Raw genomic sequence first — 22800 nt, 5'->3', positions numbered from 1 at the left:
CATAATACATTGTTCTAATTGGCTTCTTGTGTCATCGGTGCAACGGGCATCTAGTGTTAGAAAAGATAAATCAACACCGCCGGTCACCAATACGCAAACAGCTGTTTCTTTCAAATGCAATAATACGTGTACACCTTTCGTGTGCACGCCTTTCTTCTTATTAATTAATCATCTTAACTTTGCTACAAAAGGCCATCCCAACTACTCACAAGGAAAGTAGAACATACTTCACCGGCACAAAAGAAACCAAGCCTGCCACATCAAACTTGCAAGGCTTCCCAATGAATGGATTCTCAAAGAGAACCAAGTTATCGACAGCTGACCATGTTGCAAGAAGGGCTTGCGAGTTAGAACTACTGGATATGGGGATGAAGACGTCCACGCCGAAGGAAGACTTGCATTCACCAACTTGTGAGCTAAATGCACAGGCTTATACAAAAGAAGACTGTTTCTACCAACATGGACCCCGTAGACAAATATACAGCTGGGCCCAAATTAGAGTTAGAATTCAACAACAAAAGGATTCGCCGTTACAAGAGCTATCTCCAGCAATCTAGAACCAAGCTGCTTGTAAGGTGGTGCCAAAATGGAACAGAAACAATTATCTACCTGACATTGAGGTAACTACAATTAGCTTCAGAGTTAGGGGATGCGGTGCGCTATCATCTGAGCGGCTTCCACGGTACGTAAGACCTAGCAACAAGGCACGAAATTGGAAAATTGAAGTAAATACTGACAATCGCTTACTGAGATAAGCTTGAGATGAAAATACTCAGTTAACTTGAAGATGTCACTGCAACAGCATTAGCATGTTTATATTCAAGATTCAAGTCCACTAACATAATTAACTTGGCCTTGCTACCCAGATTAAAAAAAAACAGTCAAGTTATATGTGCATATTCCTTCAAATTTGTGAGCAAATTCTGTTACTGGATTATTTTTCAAAGGTGTAGGTCAAAAGCACAACTTACAGCTAACTAGCTATATTAGGCAAACTGCATAATAATTGACGTAATGCAGCACCAAACGTAACTGTTTAGGTCCAGTTCTTTTGGCCGATTCTCCCAGAATCTTGAGAATCGAACCTTCACTCACGTTCTCCCAGAAACATGAACCTGTATTTTTTTTGACAATCCTAGCTGTTTTCATCCTAACTAGCTAGGATTGTCAAAAGAATATGGGTTCAAAATTCTGAGAGAAGTTGGGAGAGGTCCAATTCTCAAGACTCTGGGAGAATCACCCAAAAGAACTGAGCCCAGCTGGTTTGGTGTACTTTCCTAGACCTATTACGTGTCAATTCCCCAAATTCCAGTAGAAGAAAAATAATAGCTAGAAGAGAAATAAAGTGCGAGTGTTATCAGTTCCATAATGGTTGATAAAACTTATTGTGCAGTTCACAAAAAACATCTTGATGACATGTGCTTGCATTGAAGGAATCAAACATGCTAAGGATTTGACAAAAATATCTTGCATCGCAGTCACACAAACACCGAGGAATAACTTAAGGTAAGAGGGATACCTGTACAGTAACTTTACAACAGAAAGCAATGTTCTGCAGAAGATATCATCATCCTTCTCCCGAATTTGAAGGATGAGCATATAAACTGCCTTGAACATCAGGTCTCTGCTGCTGCTGCTGCTGCTGCTGCTGAGTCTGAAGTTGCAGCCGAGCCTGCTGTTGCTGCCGCTGGGTACCAATAACATTTCCATGTATAGGAACACCCCCTGACATTTGCCTTTGCAGCATGCCTTGGTTAGGTGCTGACAAGAAAGCTTCATTTCCAACAAAGCTATCTTGAGGCGTGCTAGCTAGCTGCGAGGTCGAGGTAACAGCAGTTGGATCTTGAGATGAATCCTGTTTCCGATGTTGTATAGATGAAACACCTGGGCTACCTGAGTCTGTACTCCTTGCAACTGATGTAGACGAAATTAACTGATTGACTTGATCAACAGGCAACTCGATCCTAACATCGCTGTCCATATGGCGGTTTGGTTGCATCATCAATCTTTGGATATTATTATGTGATGGATTCATGTGCCGCTGTTGTTGCTGCTGTTGTGTAGCCAATTGCGATGATGAATGAACTGGAGCTTGTTGGGAAGCTAACAAGGTCTGGTCGGGAGAACCCTGTATTGAACCTTGATTACCAATATCTGATGATTGTATTGGTGACTGAGGTGTATGAGAAGCATACATTTTTGGTTGATTCCCAGGCTGAGGCACTGATGGAATCAATCCCTTATTACCAGTAAAATACGCTGGGGCCTGCTGCATCATATTTGTATCCGAGATTTGGTTTTTTGAGGTTGCGGGAATGCCGCTGAGTTGAGTACCATCAACTGAAGGATTCTGCTGCGTCATATTCCCTCGGCCTAAGCTCTTCATTAGCTTAGCTTGCTGGCTACCTTGATGTCGTTGCTGTTGGTTTTGTCTTAACTGCTGCTGAGCCTGTTGCTTCTTCTGCTTATGTGATGTACTATTGGCAGGCTGATTGGGAAGAACCGGGCTATCTTGTGGATGTTGCGTCGGGTGCTGCTTCTTATGCTGTGATTGTGAAGATGGGACAGCATTGACAGCAGATTGTGGCTGCGTTTGTGAACCATTCTGCACAGTTGGCACTGCACTAGCTGCAGAAAGTGGGTGCTGTTGTTGGGACATCATGGATTGTTGAATGTGTCTCTCTTTAGCTAACCGTGCATAAGCCTGATGCTGTGGGCTTGACTGGTTTGCCCCTCGGATATGAGAGTGCTGTGTATTTCCAAACATGTGCGCCTGTTGTGGCATCTGACGTGGTTGGGACTGCTGAACAGGAAATGACTGAACAGGTGAAGGTGTTCCGGCATGGGGAAATGATGTGCCACTGAAATGGATAGCCTGGCTATTCCCCTGTGGAACTTGCATCTGAAACTCCTGCACCATCATTTGTCTGTGCTCTTCCAAATTCTGGCCAGGCTACAAGAAACAGAGGTGTAGCATCAGCAATGCCGTACCCCAAAAGAAAAGGAGTTACTCCTATATTTAATCTTAGTTTTTTTTATTAAGTTAAATTTGATACCACAAGTACGCCAGGTCAAGCAAACATCACTAACTGGGTCATACCAAAAGAATAAGAGATGCAAGTTGCTAAATGGATCACATTGTAATGAACCAATAGTATCTTACTCTCTAGCTGTGATATCCTTCACAACTTCTAACGCACCATCTTGAAACGCACATCCAGGAATCACTTTTAATATACCAGAATACAGTCTTTTAGTTCATTCATAGTAGTCGATGAAAATTGAACAATAATATGTAGCTGTTGTGGACATTAGTACATTGCCTTAAATCAGCATCAGATGTATTACAGACAGACAGCTGGCAAGGCGTACAATTGATATGTGAGTTCAGGAAGCGACCGACTTGAACTTGGAAAGATGAGCTGGAGACAGGATTGGGAATGTTTAATTCAGAACAGCAAGGATTAGGTAAGTATGGATTCAGATACTCGTATTAGTGGGTTCCTAGTTAAGAGTACAACACCTTGGGTGTCAACCTATGTGTACCCAGTCCCTCAGAGCCAGGCCGTCTAGCTATCTCCACCACGGTAGGCGGGGACGGTCCATGCAGCTTAAAAAACCGACAGGGTCGCTGGTTCTGTTTTTTTCCGGTCAGACCAGCAGTCCAGTCTGGTTTTAAAAAACTATGATACAAACGACAGCAGAGCAGCCAACTATAGCAACTCTGGCAGACGTAGCAGCAAAGCTCGATACACAAAGAGCAAGCGCGAGAAGAAAGCCAGAAGCACCGTCAGAGGAGCTGCGGCAGTGCAGCCAGGCACAAGAATGATAGAGATCGACACAACAGGAGCAGCAGCAACATGCCCAAAAGAACCAGGAGTGACCACGATGTTGCTATGAGCAAGGCCTACAGCATTAGCTCCGGCAGCGGCAACAGCATTGTGTACAGATGTGACGTGTGATTTTGCAGCAGTAGCAGCAATTGTGCCAAGGCATGGACTTCTGGGAGAAACGAAACCATGGTCGCTAGCCTGCAGCTTGGGGACAAGCTGCTTGTCCAGGAGGGGGTGCGTTGTGGACATTAGTACGTGGACTCAAAGCAGCATCAGATGTATTGTGGCCGGCCGGCCGGCAAGGTGTGCAACTTGTATGTGAGTTATGTACAGAAAGAGATGCCCAATGAGATTCAAGGAGTTGGCTAGGGCAGAGTTCAGGAAGGATCCGACTAGAACTGAGAAAGATGAGTTGAGACAGAATTAGGAATGCTTAATTCTGAACAGCAAGGATTAGGTAAGTATGGATTCAGAGACTCATATTAGTGGGTTCCTAGTTAGAGTACAACACCCTAGGTGTCAAGTTGGGAGGTATTATAAATGTGCAGGTCATGTAAGGTTTGGAAATCAAGCAAGAATAATCAATATATGATCTCACCCAAAATTATTCTCTAGTCCCAATCTATGTCTACCCAATCCCTCGCTGCCATGCTGTCTGGATATCGGCGGCATGGTAGTTATCTCATTGTTGACCAGCGATCACAACAGTAGCTGGTTTGTCATTCTTAGACATATAGGAGGCCAAGAAAGGAGCAGGGTGAAAGTGGTTTTAGCATAACTTAAAAGCTGGTTTGTCATTCTTAGACATATAGCAGGGCAAGGAGGGAGCAGAGTGAAAGTGGTTTTAGCATCACTTAAAAGAGCAAGTGTCAATACCCATGAAGTCTGTGGGCTTCTCTCCAGATGGAAAGGTAATACGGCCTGCTCAGAAAACAACCAGCAAACATTTGCTGCGGGGAGTCTGGGACAAGTATTGGCCTATATGGTAAACCAACCAGTCTTGGCAGTAAATGTTGGAAAAACACTGTTTTGTTTATATTGGCACTGTCAGAGATGACGTGTATCACCAGACAATTGTTAAGGATCATCAGTTAACCAGTACATCATTTTAGCAAGAAGGAAAGACAGATGGCATGCATAGCACTTTCTACTAAAGTGCTTCTACCAAACCGGTCAGTGCAAAAAGAAGATACACTGAATTTACATATCATAATACAATATGAAAGGGGATGCGTACCCGAAGCATCTGCATCGGATCACGTGGCCTCAACATCATATTTCCAGGGCCAGGTACAGCACCAGGTTGAAGATTTACCGAGTTTTGCATGCCTTGACCATTGCTGGATAGCATGTTTCCAGATGAAACCATATTTCGCATTCCTGGGGAACCAATCCTTGGAAAACCCGGCCTTGCAACAGGTGCACATCGAGCAAGTCCAGTCATCATTCCCATACCATTAGCACCAGGCATCATTCGAACACCACGATCAACTCCAGCAGGCAACACACCAGGAACAGAAACTCCAGGTTGCTGAAGATTTCTGCCATTAACCATATGAGTATACTGAATTCTTTGTTGTTCGTCGCCCTGTAAAGAGGTAGGTCTAGGCACACCATACCTTTGAGCATACATGCAGAAACAAACATTAAAAGACAAATTTATTCAGTATCAGCTAGAGAGGACAACAGGGTCATTTACCTAGACGGGGCATTCAATGTTGAAGGTGACGGCAAACTGCTTCCTAGTACCATACCAGGAGAACCTGATAACCTTGGGTTCACATTTGAAGTTGGAAGAGCAGGACTAATTGCACCGTGATGGTTCGGAAGCGTTAACACATTTGTATGTGATCCCGGGTAACCAACGGGAAGTGCATCCGGAATTGAAGTTATTGTGTCACAAAGATCAAGTGGCCTATAAATGTTTTGAATTAGAAAGAAGCATAGAACACAAAATGACCAGCAGTAGCTGGATTAGATAAGAATACACTGAATAATATAGGGGGGCGCCAATTAACATCTAAAAAGGTTAGTTTGAAGTGTATGCACATACGTCAAAACGCCACCAGAGAAGTTGCTTGTGCACACTTGAGAAAGTGCAAGAACATGAGAAGTATGAAGTGGATTTATTGGCTTAAGCTCCTGCATTTCCCCCTTAATGACCAAAAATGAATACACACATAAAGGACAGACAGAGAAGAGAATCATGTCAGCAAGCAAATATTGATAATACTCAATGAGAACGATAAACAAAACACACAAAAATTACAGCAAATTGGAAGGAAACATCAGTAAGATTATCAGACCAACCCAAGTAGCAAGGTTAAATCAGGAATTACATTTACATTGAAAAGCATGCACATGTCTCCTGTTTGGAGGAAATATCATATCATGATCACTGTACCCAAATTGTCATACCCCTATGGCGTATCGGGGTGTGACTTGCAAACAACTGTTATGTGATTTCAAGTGAAAATACATTGCTTCAACCTAGCGAAACCTAATCAAGAAACGGCGCAATATCGTCAATTTATATTTATACTTGATGTTCTTCCAAAAATGATCAGGGAAAAAGGTGAGTAAACTATGTAGTTTGCTTAAGATCAGGATCCAGTGGTCACCAGATTCCACACAAATTTGGTGGCCAGTTTAAGTACAGAAAACTATAAAGTGAGACTCGGCAAACCTAGTCCTGCCCAGAAATAATCCTTGTTTCAGTCAGAATCAGAAAACAAATACAACAACAACAACAACAAAGCTTTTAGTCCCAAACAAGTTGGGGTAGGCTAGAGGTGAAACCCATAAGATCTCGCAACCAACTCATGGCTCTGGCACATGGATAGCAAGCTTCCACGCACCCCTGTCCATAGCTAGCTCTTTGGTGATACTCCAATCCTTCAGGTCTCTCTTAACGGACTCCTCCCATGTCAAATTCGGTCTACCCCGCCCTCTCTTGACATTCTCCACACGCTTTAGCCGTCCGCTATGCACTGGAGCTTCTGGAGGCCTGCGCTGAATATGCCCAAACCATCTCAGACGATGTTGGACAAGCTTCTCTTCAATTGGTGCTACCCCAACTCTTATCTCGTATATCATCATTCTGGACTCGATCCTTCCTCGTGTGACCACACATCCATCTCAACATACGCATCTCCGCCACACCTAACTGTTGAACATGTCGCCTTTTAGTCGGCCAACACTCAGCGCCATACAACATTGCGGGTCGAACCGCCGTCCTGTAGAACTTGCCTTTTAGCTTTTGTGGCACTCTCTTGTCACAAAGAATGCCAGAAGCTTGGCGCCACTTCATCCATCCGGCTTTGATTCGATGGTTCACATCTTCATCAATACCCCCATCCTCCTGCAGCATTGACCCCAAATACCGAAAGGTGTCCTTCTGAGGTACCACCTAGCCATCAAGGTTAACCTCCTCCTCCTCACACCTAGTAGTCCTGAAACCGCACATCATGTACTCGGTTTTAGTTCTACTAAGCCTAAACCCTTTCGATTCCAAGGTTTGTCTCCATAACTCTAACTTCCTATTTACCCCCGTCCGACTATCGTCAACTAGCACCACATCATCCGCAAAGAGCATACACCATGGGATATCTCCTTGTATATCCCTTGTGACCTCATCCATCACCAATGCAAAAAAGATAAGGGCTCAAAGCTGACCCCTGATGCAGTCCTATCTTAATCGGGAAGTCATCATTGTTGACATCACTTGTTCGAACACTTGTCACAACATTATCGTACATGTCCTTGATGAGGGTAATGTACTTTGCTGGGACTTTGTGTTTCTCCAAGGCCCACCACATGACATTCCGCGGTATCTTATCATAGGCCTTCTCCAAGTCAATAAACACCATATGCAAGTCCTTCTTTTGCTCCCTATATCTCTCCATAAGTTGTCGTACCAAGAAAATGGCTTGCATGGTCGACCTCCCAGGCATGAAACCGAACTGATTTTTGGTCACGCTTGTCATTCTTCTTAAGCGGTGCTCAATGACTCTCTCCCATAGCTTCATTGTATGGCTCATCAGCTTAATTCCACGGTAATTAGTACAACTCTGAACATCCCCTTGTTCTTGAAGATTGGTACTAATATACTCCGTCTCCATTCTTCTGGCATCTTGTTTGCCCGAAAAATGACGTTGAAAAGCTTGGTTAGCCATACTATCGCTATGTCCCCGAGACCTTTCCACACCTCAATGGGGATACAACCAGGGCCCATCGCCTTGCCTCCTTTCATCCTTTTTAAAGCCTCCTTGACCTCAGACTCCTGGATTCGCCGCACAAAATGCATGCTGGTCTCATCAAAGGAGTCGTCCAGTTCAATGGTAGAACTCTCATTCTCCCCATTGAACAGCTTGTCGAAGTACTCCCGCCATCTATGCTTAATCTCCTCGTCCTTCACCAAGAGTTGGCCTGCTCCGTCCTTGATGCATTTGACTTGGCCAATATCCCTCGTCTTCCTCTCTCGGATCTTGGCCATCTTATAGATGTCCCTTTCGCCTTCCTTCGTGCCTAACCGTTGGTAGAGGTCCTCATATGCCCGACCCCTTGCTTCACTGACAGCTCGCTTTGCGGCCTTCTTCGCCATCTTGTACTTCTCTATGTTGTCTGGACTCCTATCCAGGTATAGGCGTCTGAAGCAATCTTTCTTCTCTTTAATCGCCTTCTGGACATCATCATTCCACCACCAGGTATCCTTATCTTCGCTTCTCCTTCCCCTGGACACTCCAAACTCCTCCGAGGCCACCTTACGAATGCAAGTCGCCATCTTCATCCACACATTGTCCGCATCCCCTCCTTCCTCCCAAGGGCCCTCCTTAATGACCCTCTCCTTGAACGCCTGAGCTACCTCCCCCTTGAGCTTCCCCCACTTCGTTCTAGCGACTTTGGCACGCTTATCCTCCCACTGGACACGAATCCGAAAGCCGAAGTCAGCAACCACCAGCTTATGCTGGGGTACAACACTCTCTCCAGGTATCACCTTACAGTCTAGGCACGCACGCCTATCTTCTCTTCTGGAGAGGATGAAATCAATCTGGCTAGAGTGTTGGCCACTACTAAAAGTCACCAGATGTGATTCTCTCTTTCTAAAGAGGGTGTTAGCTACAATCATGTTGAAGGCTAGAGCAAAGCTTAAGACATCTTCTCTTTCTTGATTCCTGATGCCACAGCCAAAGCCCCGATGCGCCCCTTCAAAACCTGAGTTAGATGTACCCACATGGCCATTGAGGTCTCCTCCTATGAAGAGCTTCTCACCAATTGGTACACTCCTAACCATGTCTTCCAGGCCTTCCCAGAACTCCCTCTTGGTGTTCTCATTGTGGCCTACTTGCGGGGCATACGCGCTGATAACATTGAGAACCAAGTCCTCAACTACCAGCTTGACCAAGATAATCCGGTCCCCACGTCTCTTAACGTCTACCACTCCATACTTGAGGCTCTTGTTGATCAAGATGCCTACGCCATTTCTGTTTGCAGCCGTCCCCGTGTACCACAGCTTGAAGCCGGTATCCCTCCACCTCCTTCGCCTTTTGTCCTCTCCATTTGGTTTCTTGGACGCAAAGGATATCAACACCTCTCCTCACCGCTGCATCAACTAGCTCCCGAAGCTTCCCTATCAGAGACCCTACGTTCCAGCTACCTAAGCGAATCCTCCTAGGCTCGGCTAGCTTCCTTACCCTTCGCACTCGTCGAGTCAAATGGAAGACCCTTGCTCATTTTCCACTACATCCGGGCGCCGATGTAGCGCGCCACTAAGGATGCGACGACCCGATCCTCGCTCACTTGCCACCGTATCCGGATCAAGATACGGCGCGCCACCTTGGGGGTGACGGCCCGGCCCTTGCCCATTTTCCACCACACCCGTGTTCCGATGTAGCGCGTCGCTGAGAGGGTTACGCCCCAACGAAAATCTTTTGGGTTTCATCTCCATAAGAGTGGCTGAGTTTTTACGTTGGCTCGCCAAGCCTATCACAACCCTCCTCCTTTACCCGGGCTTGGGACCGGCTAATCACAGAGGAAAATTTTTGAGCAACTATTGCACTTGTGGCTGAACCGGAAAAAGGATAAGTTCTGTAATGGCAACTTTTTCCCCAAAATTTTGTTCATTTTACACAGGCAAGGGATCTTATAAATGTGCATAATACTAAAAGTCTCGAGCATCTACGTGAGTGATGCCCATTTTGAAAGAGAAACCTGGCTCGTGTGAGCCTGGGTGGCAAAGCCCCAGACTCGTGAAAGTATGGGGCCATTTTGGCTCAACTCCACAGCTCTGTTTTTAAGGCGTCCGTAAGGCGTCGCTTAGGCGACGCCTAGGCGTCAGGGCGCCCTCCAGGCTCAGGGCGTCGGCCTTGCCTTAGACAGTCGTGTAAGGCGTCCGCCTTAGGCTGTAAGGCGTCTGAAGCGTCCGCCTTAGCGCCGCCTTGCACGCCTCAGACCAAATCGGACGCCTTAGCTTGTCAGGCAGGGAAACAGAGATTGCAGGCGGGAAAACTGACCTGGGCGGGAACACAGGCGCGGGAAACATTGGTTCAGGTGCGACCAGTTATGAGAAGGGGAAAGAGAGAGTGAATCGACGCGAGAGGTCTCTCCTGTCTCCTCTCTGGACCATTGACGGAGGCTTCCTCCTCAGATCTGCGGCAGCCGCCAGCCTCCTCCCTCCGGCCACAGTTCCTCCCCCTCCTCTCTGGCTGCAGCTCCTCCCCATCCTCCTCTGGCGCAACCCTCTTCCAGCAGATCAGCACCACATCAAGGTATGAATTCAGCCCTCTCTTCTCCCCCCTTTCCCCCTCTCCTCTTTCTTCCATCCAGCAGTGTAGCTTGCCATGCTTGCCTGCTCTGTTATGCACAGCTCCTCTACTAACTGTTAGGTGCTGCCTCTCTTATGCACAACAGTGTAGCTAGATGTGCTTGCCCGCTCCTCATCTGCATCTGTTTCTTCCCAGATCTGCTTCTCCACCCACAAGGCAGCAGCCCCACCACTGCTTCTCTCCTTCCCCATGCTTGATCTGGCTGCTCTAGTGATTTGGCTCTTCTCTCTTTTTCTTTGACAGTAGCCAGGTGTACCTGCTCTGATGGATCTAGCCAATGATCCTAGGAGAAGAGCTACATCAGATGATCCAGCCTGGAAGTATGGGTTCTGGCCAGATTTAGAGAGGAAAGATTTACTCCAGTGTACATTGTGTGGCAAGATAGTCCATGGTGGAGTGAGAAGGCTAAAGCAGCACTTTTCTGGGGGTTCCAGTGATGCGGATAAGTGTCCCGAGGCATCCATGGAGATTAGGATAGAGATGCACAATTCCTTAAACACTAGAAAGTTTAAAGCTATGGAGCGATATATTGATGAGGATGAAGCTGAACTTCAAAGGCGCCGTTCTGTCATATACACAAGATGATTTGAGGCCTATGCTTTGGTAACAGTTTATATGTTAATGTTAGTTGTTAAATCTCCTAATTGGTGGCCATCTATTATATATGTATGTACAATTTATTAAGTTAATGCTAGTTGTTAAATCTCCTAATTGGCTGCCATATATTATATATGCACGTGTCTAAGGCGTCGCCTCGCCTTACGCTTTAGCGCTTAGGCGGTGAGGCGCCCCCCCAGCGCCTCGCCTCGCCTTACCGCCTTAAAAACATAGCTCCACAGAGCGTCTAGGGGTATATATGATACATCAAACGTAAATGGGGAGAGGATAGCCAATCTTCACAAACCTAAAATGAGGATCAGCATTCTCTGCATATCCAACAGCAGCAGGTGATTGTCCTTGCAGACAGTAAGGAAGGCATAAAACAGCATAGCAAAACTACCAGGAAAAGGAAACATGGCTACTACGAGGAAGGAAAATGGCAGCTACGCCTCACGCAAAATCAAGTCAGTGTGAGGTTTTCAAAGGAAGATAATACTAACCTTTCTGCGACATGGATGCAATTTCTGCCCAAGGAATATTATTTTCTCAAAATGTGTCTTAAGAGTCTCTTCCTCAAACGGTCCTTGAAGGCGCTGAAACAGCTGTCTGGCGCTGCCCTGATATTCACACGAGGGATTCATAGTGTTAATTGTTGAAGAAATGACATTTTGTGGGCATCTCCGTGCACCTTATTGGACAAGAAAAGGTGACCTTATTCGTGAAATTTATAGCGATCAATAAAAGCTGAGCAGATTTACAGAAATCCTATAGCCACTAGATCAAGGATCTAGCAGTTAATATCATTTCTGTAAAAAAGCTACTCCCTCCGTTCCAAAACCAGCGACACTAATTTGGAACGGAGGATAGGTATAACATAAATGAGAGAGCATACCTTCGGAATGCCAGGTAATGTGGATTGATAGTGTTGAGATGAGCCTGAGTCATCTGCGCTGTCAGCGCCATCACCAGAACTTCTATCCGTCAGAAGCTTGTGACGGTCCTTACACTCATCAGGCCTTCTATATATACACTGCAAATGTCGGGATGGAAGAGTCCACCATTAAGGCATTAAGTAAGAAATTGATGACCAATGTTTTAAAGCCACCAGAATATGGTGAAAAATTTCATACACATACAAGGAAGAAAGTACTCCCTCCGTCCGGAAATACTTGTCGAAGAAATGCATAAAAATGAATGCATCTAGAACTAAAATATGTCTAGATACATCCATTCCTCTGACAAGTATTTCCGGACGGAGGGAGTAGTAATATTCAGCATTTCTAAAAAGAATTAACGTCAATCAATCATAAGTAAACGCTAGAAAAGGAAAATGGAAACAACATGGGTTAGATATTGCCTAAATAACATAATTACCTTCAGTTGGACAATGCTATTCAGTGCGTCGCTCACTAATTCCCAGTTTTGACCCATATCATGTACAAGCACCACAAGAGCCTGGTTTTTTTTAAGATGTTAGCAGTTTTCCGCAAAATGTTGCAAGATCAAGTAATTTCAGACATAGAATGACCTGATCCTCGAAATTTGACCATGGACTTCCAGGACCGGAGTGGCCAGCAGTCATCTGAACAAGAGATCAACATTTCAGTAAGTAGTTGATGAGCAAAATGCCAGAGCTGAGGTGTTGGCATGATAAATAAATAGCTTGGCTCAACTAAAACAGTTAGGCTGGAAAAACATGAGGCTAAGGATCGGCTAAGTTTTGGCTCAATGTGGAGTCGACAGCAGCAATCTGACCAACAGATCAATATTTCAGAAAGTAGTTGGTAAGCAAAAATGCCAGAGATGGCTGTGCTTGCATGCTAAACAATAATCTTAGCTGAAACAGAAAACGTTAGAAATAAAAAAATTGGCACAATCCAACAAGGGTCAGGTCAGACTGAGCTCATCTCTAGTTTAATTGAGCATGATCAAATTTGTGCTAATTTTGATCTCAACTGACCTTTTTGCTCAGGCTGGGATCACAAATGATGAATATGCTAAATTTAAAGGTAAAAATCCTAAACATACTACTGAGCCAATTCAAGCAGCACAAAAGGTTAACAATCATCCCTCTATTCACGCTGGAGAACTTCATACAAGCCAGAAGCCCAGAATGTAAAATGAGGCAAGCTCGTAACAAGCCTGGCTGTCTTTTCTTGAACTCAGTTAGTTCCCAGCCCTAGTTGTGACATAAGGAAGTGCATTACAGTTCAGCAACCAATGAGAAGGAAAAGCTTCTTGGGATGGCTGCTTTTCTTGAACTCAAAGTTCCCAGCCCTAGTTGTGACATAAGGAAGCGCATACTACAGTTCAGCAACCAATGAGGAGGAAAAGCTTCCTTGGTAATTGGGTAGTCCATTCAGTTACAAAAGAGAACCAAAAGACCAGAAACAAAAGAGAAAGCCAAGCATAGGATGAACTTAGTTATCTACTCCCTCTGTCCCATAATGTAAGACGTTTTTTTACAAACTAGCATAGCTTGCAAAAGCATCTTACATCATGGGACGGAGGGAGTACTTGATAGTACTACAATCAGAAGTACATAAACTAAAAAAAAGGGGGCAGCCCGGTGCATGTAGCTCCCGCTTTTGCAGGGTCCGGGGAAGGGTCCGACCACTTTGGGTCTATTGTACGCAGCCTTTCCCTACATTTCTGTAAGAGGCTGTTTCCAGGACTTGAACCCGTGACCTCATGGTCACAAGGCAGCAGCTTTACCACTGCGCCAAGGCTCCCCTTCCAGAAGTACATAAACTATTAACATCAATTTGGTTTCAGCAAATAATGAATTCAAACTCAAATAGTTTTAATTGCTAACAAAGAAAAGTAATGCATGTGCAAAGAAAAATGGTTTTCATTTGTAAAGGAAAAGGCGCAGCAGAGTAAAATAGTGTCTATGGCTATATGCAGATAAAGGTGCAAGACATATATACGACCAAAATGTCAAACCTTCAGTGCTTTACTTTTTCTTCCACGATCCCGATTAGTGATGATCTTTATAATCTTCGTCGGATTTACCATGTTACTCATTTGTGATGCTGCCGGAGATGCCAGTGGGCCAACTGGTGTAAGAGCCTCTAATGAAATATCTGGTGCTTGATGTAACAGTTTAGTCTTCTTAGAAGCATGCTGACCATTTACCACTGTTAATAGATCAGCATCTAACATGTCAGAAGTTATTCTCGTGCCCCCTCAAATAAGAACCAATAATTCTCATGCTATATGCCAATAAAAATATGATGTCTGAAGCAGAGACAAAAAAAGTTACCAATATTCCCATTTGAATCAAACTGATTAGCCTCCTGTCTTTTCTTCAAATAATCCTTCTGGTACAGGAAAGAGACAGTATCCAGAAATTAGAGAAACTACATGCTTACTGTAGTTCTATTCAGAAATGTTTGGTGGTACTGAACTTTGGAGGCTCGCAGTGCTGCATAGGGTTCACTACACCCTACAGTACTCTCTTAATCTCAAACTAGAATACACTCCCATAACTCAAAGGATGACTGAAGTTAATCAATTATGTTATGCTATAGTTCACTTGTGTGCCTTCAAACATCATTTTAGCATGATGTTCACTAGTTTGTTGCTAGAACATGTATGTGTAGCCGCTTCAAAATGACTACGGGACTATTTGGAAGAATTGTAATCCTTGCTGGAGTATCAGTATTCAGTTTGACTTTACAGAAAGATTGACCAAACACAACCTAATGGATTGACCGTAAGAATGTTGGCTGCTTAATCACATACAGCTAAACATAATACCTGCTCATATTGAGCAATCAAATCAACCTGAGGCCTAGGATCATGGGCAATGGCCTGAAACATAAGCAGAATAAACTTTCTCTACCAACCACAGTTCACAGAACAATGAAGAGAATTGGCATTGAGAATCTGACCTTTCCAGACATCAAGGTATAGGACTCGGTCACACTTTGTGGTGCCTTGTACCCGGGGTGCTTAGGCTTTTTCTTCTTTTTAGACTTAGTAGACACCTCACTGCCATCATATATTAATTGTCTGTCAAAGTCAACAGTGGATTCAATTTCTGCATTCTTCCTGGGGACAAAACCGCCTTGTAATGAACTTTGATCATCTTGACAGGAGTTTGTGTCTCCACTAGAGGCATCTGTTTTACTTGTGAACTGAGGGGTTCCGGCAACACCAGCAGAGAATGGGCTTGCAACTCGCTGTCTAGCAGCTGTCCGTATGCGTTTAATAGGAATGGAAAGGAAATCCGGAGGTCTTTTACTATTCGATAAAAATGGATGGTTTCCTGGCTTGCTCTCCGAGCATGGATCATAAGGCAGGTCAACACCATTATCATACGGCCTTCTGCCATTCATCCTCTGCTGTTGTTTCTTCTTGTGACTCGATTTCAATGCCAAACCACCATCATATGTTTCAGGCAATAAATAAGTGTATGCCTCGGCTTCATCATCTTCATATGCATTTTCCCTATGTACATCTAAACAAAAAAAATGAAACATTGATAAGAAGATTGCATCACGTTACAGGTATTGAGAAGGAGTGGTATATAAACCTGGAACATAATCGCATGTAGATGGCTCATAATCCTCCTTGTGTTCAGTGTTAACAAATTTCTGTAATACAGAAATAGTTAATTTGACAGTACAAGTACATGGATACAAAAGAAGTTAACTTTGGAATATATAAATAGAATGATGCAAGTAGTGAACATGGAGACTTATATGTGTAATTCCTCAATTTATAGCATAAATGTTCTTGTTAGTGATTTAACATTGAAATTACAACTGGTAATATCAAATGTCCATTGAGCCCATAACACCAATTAATCTCTTGAAAGCATCAGAACACTAAATTTAGATGTGCAAGACTTTTGTACACTCCACGACTGAAGCAACTGAAATATTTGCCAGGACAAACACCGAGTAGATTTTGTTTGAGCAACAAAACACTAAATAGTTAAAGCCCCAATTACATTTTAACAGAACTCCCCCAAGATGGAAAAAGGGCATAATTGCTGCTTTGGTGTACCGAAAGTATCATCTTACCTTATTATAAACAGATATACACCCCACAGACTCTCTGTATGCGTGCATTGCACCAGGGGCTACCTCATAAAAGAGATTTGTCTGAAAGATAGGAAATGTATCATTAACCAATATTTAGGCAAGTTCTTTGTGCATGTTCTTCTCATACTAACAAAAATGGTACCAGGCTTTATTAAGTAAATCATATAGAATGAGATGGAATGCAAAAGGACGTAAAGAAACAAGGAAATTGTCAAAACCATAGAGCCAGATAGATTACTTCTGAAAGTTCATCTGGCACTTTTAAAATGCCAAAATCATTTAGCCTGTCTGGAGTTGATGGTGCTTCAGCTAATGAAAGACACTCAGACACATTACAGTTGAACTCAAGAAACCGAAGAGCGTAACTCTGAATATAAGAGTGGTGAAACCACCTAGGCTTCTCTTGTTCAAAGGATTCGTCACCCTGTTCAAATTCCATAAATCACATCAACCTTGCAGTTACAACTTGCAAACATATCAAGCCTAATAAGTCTACAACAAAGTTTATGCACTTCAAAAAAATGACATGAAGCAACATTTGTAGCTATTTCATTCTGAGGCTACAAGAAAGCCAAAACCACCCTAGCCGTTACATGTAATACTCATCAGAATCAACGAATATGGAAAAAGAATATAAATAAATGATTAATGTTTTATTGATTTTTAATACCAGTTCTTTTTCTGCTTTGGTTCCAGCAGGCTTCATTTCTTCAATCCCCTTTGATTTCTCTATTTGTGACGCTTTAGGAATCTCACCACTAGTAGCTCGTAAAGTCTCAGCTGAACGCCAAAAATTGATTATGCCCTTGGCCAGAATTCTAGCAGCAGATTTCTGCTTTCTGCGAACACTAGCTTCTTCAAATGCTGCTCGGCCACTGGAAGCAATCCAGTTGCACATCTGGGCTGCAGCTGTACTTCTCCACAGACGCTCCTATTATATAGGACATAGTTAGGTTACATGTATGTAACAACAATGTTAAACAACAACATAAGAAATCTTATAAGTCATATGAGTGCAATGAAGAAAATAAGATCAGTTGAGGAAGTACCTGCATGAAATCATTTGCCATCCAAGCCATCTCCTCCAGAACAAATTCCCAGTGACTTTTCCGCTTCTTCTCCAAAGAAATATTGCAAAGAGCTTGTTCACCAGCTCTCTTAACGTTCAGCTGTCAAGTAATGACTCCCTTTTCAGTAACAAGAATACTGGCATAAAAGGAGAGCATTATATGACCGTACCTCTATAAACCGAGCCCTTCTAAGGATAGAATCTTCGTATTCCTTCTTTATCATAATAGGATCTTCACATTCCTTTTTCGTAACTGTTGCAGCATTTCGGCTACATTTTGTAACATCGTTGTCAAAGTTACATGTAGAATATTTAGTTGATAGCACAGGATTAGGCACATCCTCTGTGAGCGAAGCAGGGGGCACATCAACAGAAGCCAACTTATCAGAACCACTCAAAGCACTGGAACAGTTGTTGTTTCTATCCAAATCAGAACCTGCCTCCTTAGTCACTTTGTTGTGGTCAGAAGTAGCAGGACGTCCTGTATCCTTTTGCGTGTCAGCCACGTTGTTACAAACTTCAATTTCATCTTTCACAGCAGTGCAGACTTCTGGATGTATAGGAGTACATCTGTCAACCACAGCAGTGGGGCTGCTACGGCCTTCCAGTTGGTCATCTCTTTTGTCGTTGTTATCACCAAGTACTGTGTTACTCAAGCCTTCATCAGAATTTTCACCAACCTTCACTGATACAAAATTAGCATTTTTACCTGAATACTCATCAGTAGTCTTGGTGGCATCTGTACAAGTTAGATCCACTTCATTTTCATTAGATCTAGCAGTTTCTATGGCTGGCTGCAGAACAGAAGCCTCATTTTCGATATCAACTGCATGAGCATAAACCATTCTTTTGTCAGAGCAGCTGATATCTGCCTTTTCAGGAGTGTGTGCTTCTCTAAAGATTTCGTTGTGTGTAGATGGAAAAGAAGCTGTCCTTGAAGAAGCTTCTTTTGTAATAGCATGCGGAGATTCGGCAAAAGCAGCTGCACTAGGCATCTGGCCACCTCCAGCACGCTGTGAATTATCAAACACGCTGTTTGATGAGATTTCGGGAGCTAGAGTAACATGTTGGTTGTTCGTTATTTCCTGTTTTTCTTCTTGCTTGCCTTCATGAATTGCTTGAACACTGCCCATCTTCGCTGCCATTTGATTATTTGGCGCATTATTCAACATATCATTACCATTTGAACTTCTCGGTATTGGAGCCGCACTGGATGAGGCGCCATGATCATCATTTTTGGCTTCTTGTACTACAGCTTTTGCATCTTCCCGGTGAGAACTTAAAGGAGGAACTGGTGGAGACCTAATAGGCACAGTATTTACATTCTCCCTGCTTGACTTTGACCTGCGTCGAGCATACGCTTGGCTCTTTGCCCCAAGGCGGAACAGACCAGAATCTTCAGCTTCTTTTGTGTTATTCTGGCCATCATTGCAAAAGGACATCTCAGGTTGAGGTGTGTCACTTCTTTTAGTGCCGCGTTTCACAAGTTTCTCCCCACCTATTTTGCTGGTATCTCCATCTAAAAGCATAAGATTATCAGCTGTGTTGGCTTCACGACATGAACTTCCTGGTCTGCCACTACTATCAAACGAATCTCCATGAGGTGATGCAGCAAATGTGAAACTACCTTTTGCTTCACTGCAATGCAAGAAAGAACTAAAGGCTTAAATCAACCAATAACAATGTAAGTGTTATCACATGACAGATCAGGGACTAATTATCACCTCATCACATTTTGTTCGGCTATCTGATCTGTGACAGAAGTGGACTGTACACTCAGCGACACTACATGTCCAAGTTTGAAATCCAAGGGATTGCCTCCCTGCATGATAGGTGAATAAACCAGGGGAAAATGAAAATGTACAACACCATATGATGATGTAGTTCGCACGTACCTTAACTAAAAACTCAAGCTCCCTCCTCCGTTCTTCACGGACATCATATTCCTGCCTGAAGTTTGTGTACAGAAAGGTATCAGGTATCCATCAAAAACGTAAAGTGAAGAATAACATGGTGGTAGATGTACCTCAGCTCCTCCTGAGCTTTCTCTATGGCCACACGGCGAGGGGAAGTTTTTGTGTCAGTGCTCAGACCACATTCAACAATTCCTCCCATAGAGCACGGCTCAGTATCCACTTGACCACAGAAGCAGGCTTTGCCCGTACATCACTACAAGCGCATTTTCTCAGAACTCCGAGCCATCAAACGAGTATGACCTCCTCATAAATTCGCAAGACACAATAAAAACCTGGCCTGTAAACCGATAGACCGTCATAAACAACACGATAACTACAGAAAACAATAATAAACAGATCTGTGAACAAATAATAGATCATGTAAACCAGAATAAAATCAATCCATACTAGAAATCAAATTAAGGGTTTTTATAAGCACAATAATTGCCCAACCAAATATGACATGCGTCGTCCTCTGCCCAATGGAACGAGCATGCGCAACGACATTACAACCTTTTGCATTCGAACAAAGCACACATAACAACAGATGGCTATCCTAACCAGTATCCGTTCATACACAGTGCATGCCCTACATAACCGGTCAAAACAAATATCACATTTTCATCTATATTCCACGTCATCTCACACACTTGGAGGGACACACCGTGCCAACATCTCAAACCACGGCGCAATTCAAGCCCACCCATGCCAACGACTACTGCATACACACTGCCGAATACATAGAGAAGACTAGCACGGGCATTCCTCCGCGCGTAACACAAATGATGAAGCGCAATTCAAGAGCAACAGCACAGTAACGCCACTCGAACATGTCACCACACGTTGTCCCCCCCGCAGCACGGTGCCTACTCAACACCTCAATTGCGACCCTAGGCGACGGCGCAAGGCAGAAGGGTACCGAGGCGGGCATTCGATGTAGCAGGGGACGCACCTACGCAGCCCGCACCGGGAGCTAGGGTTAGGGTTTGCAACGGATGAGCCTGGAAGAGACAGGTGGTGGGTCCTGGCAATAGGATGGGCTCCGGAGGAGGCCACCGAAGATTTGTATTGCGGTATTGGGTTGCCGGAGGCAGTGGCCTCGCCGGAGATCAGGGACCGGTGGGTTGCTCGCGGGGCGGTGGGGGTGGTACGTCGTATGCAGGCAAGGCCACAGGAGGAACGAGGGAGAAAGGGCTGCCTTCGTGCGTGCGGGTGCGAGCGAACTGGTGCGGTCTGACCCGAACGATCGGCGTGGGATTGGGCTGGCCTTCGCGCGATCGGACTCCTTGGGGTTGTAATTCGCGTCTCGCTCTTTTTTTTCTCTATTTTTTTTAGGATCTCTTTCTTTTTCTTTTTTTAACACAGTACAGACGCAAGCGCTCATATACACGCGCATACGCTCACCTCTATGAACGCGCACACATACCCTATCCCTATGAGCACCTCCGAAAAACTGAGCCGGCATATCATCTTGAAATTTACGAAGTCACCGTAGGCACCTCGTCATCGACGGGAACGTCTCCTCCCACTGAATGCGCATCGCCGGAAATCCTGAAATAAATCCAGAAATAAATGCGAGCACCAGGACTTTTGAACCATGGTGGGCTGGGATACCACAGTCCCTCTAACCATCCAACCATTCGCGGATCTTTTTCTTTAATATAATCATTCATCTGTAAAAAAATTGCGGGTGATCTGTAAAAAAATTAGCATTGCCATGAAACAATAGGACTCCCTCCGATACAAAATAGGTGTCACATTTTTGAACTCGGGTTTTAATTCAAAATTGCGATAAATCAGAGGTAGTATATATGATTTAGTAGAACAAATAAATGGGTGATGCGTTCTTTTGACAGGGACTGCCGCCAAATCGATAAAAACTTTTGACACGGCCAACGTCGTGTGGATTCTCTCTGTCAATAAAAATACTACGTAGTTAAATATTTATGTGTCGCTACAGTCCAGAATATATATATCTATTAATAGAAGGAGAAGCGTTTCTTATCATCATAATTTCCGTACGCCATATTTTCATCCATCCGTTCGCTCCTATTTCTTCGCACGTCCGATGAAACGAATTGTCACACGACTGAGCTTAGGCTCATGAACCCGGCCTACCTATCCTGGCCCATCTAGCTGAGGCAAAAATAGTGGAAAATCTTGACCCATCGGAGGAGGCAAAAACTTAGGCTCATGAAGCCGGCCCGCCTATCCTGGCCCATCTGGCTGAGGCAAAAATAGTGGGAAAACCTGGCCCATTAATAGTGGGAAATCCTGGCCCATCGGAGGATGCAAAAATAGCTATCGTTGTGAGAGGTTGAACTCAGGATCTCAGGTCTTACGACCGAAAGTGGTAGCCAACTAATCAGTTTCAACTTGCAATGACAAAAGTGGATTGGTTAGTTTACTAAATACTCTCACCTCAGTCCCTTACAGGTAATCTCATCAATTTATATACGTTTTTAAGTTTTCTTGGTATCAAATAAGCTGTGGGATCAATAAATAGAGGTTCAAACATATAAGAAAGCAAAGATAAAAGAGGCTTCGTTGGAGAACTTTAGAGAGATTAGCATTAGCAGTAAAAAACTGCTTAGGACGTGGCCTTGGGAATCAGAATAGACAGAGCTTCGGAGAAGTAAAAGATAAGGAAGGAGGAGGCTTTCTTAGTTGGATACAAAACATGCAGGAGCAAGGGAAAAAAACAGCCTGGCACGCCGGCGTCAGAGGGCCACGTCTGTACACCAGCGCTAAATGACAACAACTTAGGAAATCTATACCGCGACGAGACGCTAGAATTTGAGATCCTTCGGCAAGGATGATGTGGAGCGACTCCTACTGTAGGGCCTCGCATGTCACGACGCAAGCGGAAGACGCATCCTTGAGCGCCAGGATCCAGCATCTCTGTGCACCATCGCCTCGTTCTGCCTCTTCCCTCACATGCCCCCGCTATACCGCAGCCAAAGTTTCGCCGCCTCCCATGGCTGACTTGCCACATCAGCCAGTCCGGCGGCCGTACTCATCGCCGAGTAAAGCTCTGTCAGATTACCGTCCTCCCAAACTGTTGTTGTCGTAGTTGTGATAATTTATTTTCCTTCTCTGGTTCTAGATTGGATGGATATGGAAGGAAGCAAGTTGAATAGAGAGAGAATGAGACTATACGTTGTGGTTAAAGGCTGAAAAAGAAGAGAAAATCCTAGATGGGACAAGGACAAAGTATGTGGTGGTTAAAAGTTAAAAAAAAGCTTTCTTCATCTTGATTTCACACCATCGATTTTTCTCTCATCCTTCAGTAATTCAGTTTGCTTCTTTTTACTATACTTTCTCTCATCCTTCAGTAATTCATTTTGCTTATTTTTATTATATTCTCTCTAGTTATAGCCCGGTTGATCCTAATATCTTAGGAAGGCCGTGCTTGGGAGGAGACACGTTGGATCCTATACTTCAACCCCATGATCAACCGGGATT

The 22800-nt window shown here is 44.1% G+C and overlaps 1 protein-coding gene and 1 long non-coding RNA gene across 4 annotated transcripts; one reads left to right on the top strand and one right to left on the bottom strand.

The window, feature by feature from the left end:
• Window positions 1-363: 363 nt before the first annotated feature.
• LOC123069984 (chromatin modification-related protein EAF1 B) lies at window positions 364-20585 on the bottom strand. Of its 3 annotated transcripts, none has more exons than XM_044492983.1 (22): window positions 20255-20585; window positions 19407-19633; window positions 19276-19330; window positions 19105-19202; window positions 17551-19018; window positions 17361-17480; window positions 16982-17242; window positions 16550-16735; window positions 16291-16371; window positions 15798-15858; window positions 15154-15722; window positions 14523-14580; window positions 14204-14397; window positions 12786-12839; window positions 12632-12712; window positions 12150-12287; window positions 11758-11874; window positions 5887-5987; window positions 5533-5748; window positions 5071-5452; window positions 1520-2953; window positions 364-693 (listed from the first exon to the last, which is right to left on the bottom strand). In XM_044492983.1, the coding sequence occupies exons 2-21, from the start codon at window positions 19493-19495 to the stop codon at window positions 1568-1570; spliced, it is 5715 nt and encodes a 1904-aa protein (XP_044348918.1). In that variant the 5' UTR covers window positions 19496-19633; window positions 20255-20585; the 3' UTR covers window positions 364-693; window positions 1520-1567. The 3 variants fall into 3 exon arrangements, with proteins under 3 accessions (XP_044348918.1, XP_044348916.1, XP_044348919.1); XM_044492981.1 differs by having other exon boundaries at window positions 20288-20585; XM_044492984.1 differs by having other exon boundaries at window positions 5071-5437; window positions 20288-20585.
• LOC123069985 (uncharacterized) lies at window positions 10123-11260 on the top strand. The gene is made up of 2 exons (XR_006433286.1): window positions 10123-10600; window positions 10743-11260. It is a non-coding gene; the product is annotated as an uncharacterized lncRNA (long non-coding RNA).
• Window positions 20586-22800: the final 2215 nt, after the last annotated feature.

Source organism: Triticum aestivum, chromosome 3B (genome assembly GCF_018294505.1).
Source record: "Triticum aestivum cultivar Chinese Spring chromosome 3B, IWGSC CS RefSeq v2.1, whole genome shotgun sequence".
NCBI lineage: Eukaryota > Viridiplantae > Streptophyta > Magnoliopsida > Poales > Poaceae > Triticum > Triticum aestivum.
The sequence above is the reverse complement of the archived record's forward strand: the minus strand, read 5'-3'. Positions and strand labels throughout refer to the sequence as shown.

Coding starts and splice junctions, on each gene's coding strand:
- LOC123069984 (XM_044492983.1), bottom strand. CDS start 19,495: ATGGGAGGAATTGTTGAATGTGGTCTGAGCACTGACACAAAAACTTCC. Junction 11,875..12,149: donor CATTACCTGGCATTCCGAAG/GTATGCTCTCTC, acceptor TGTGAATATCAG/GGCAGCGCCAGACAGCTGTT. Junction 5,749..5,886: donor TTCTCTGGTGGCGTTTTGAC/GTATGTGCATAC, acceptor AAACATTTATAG/GCCACTTGATCTTTGTGACA.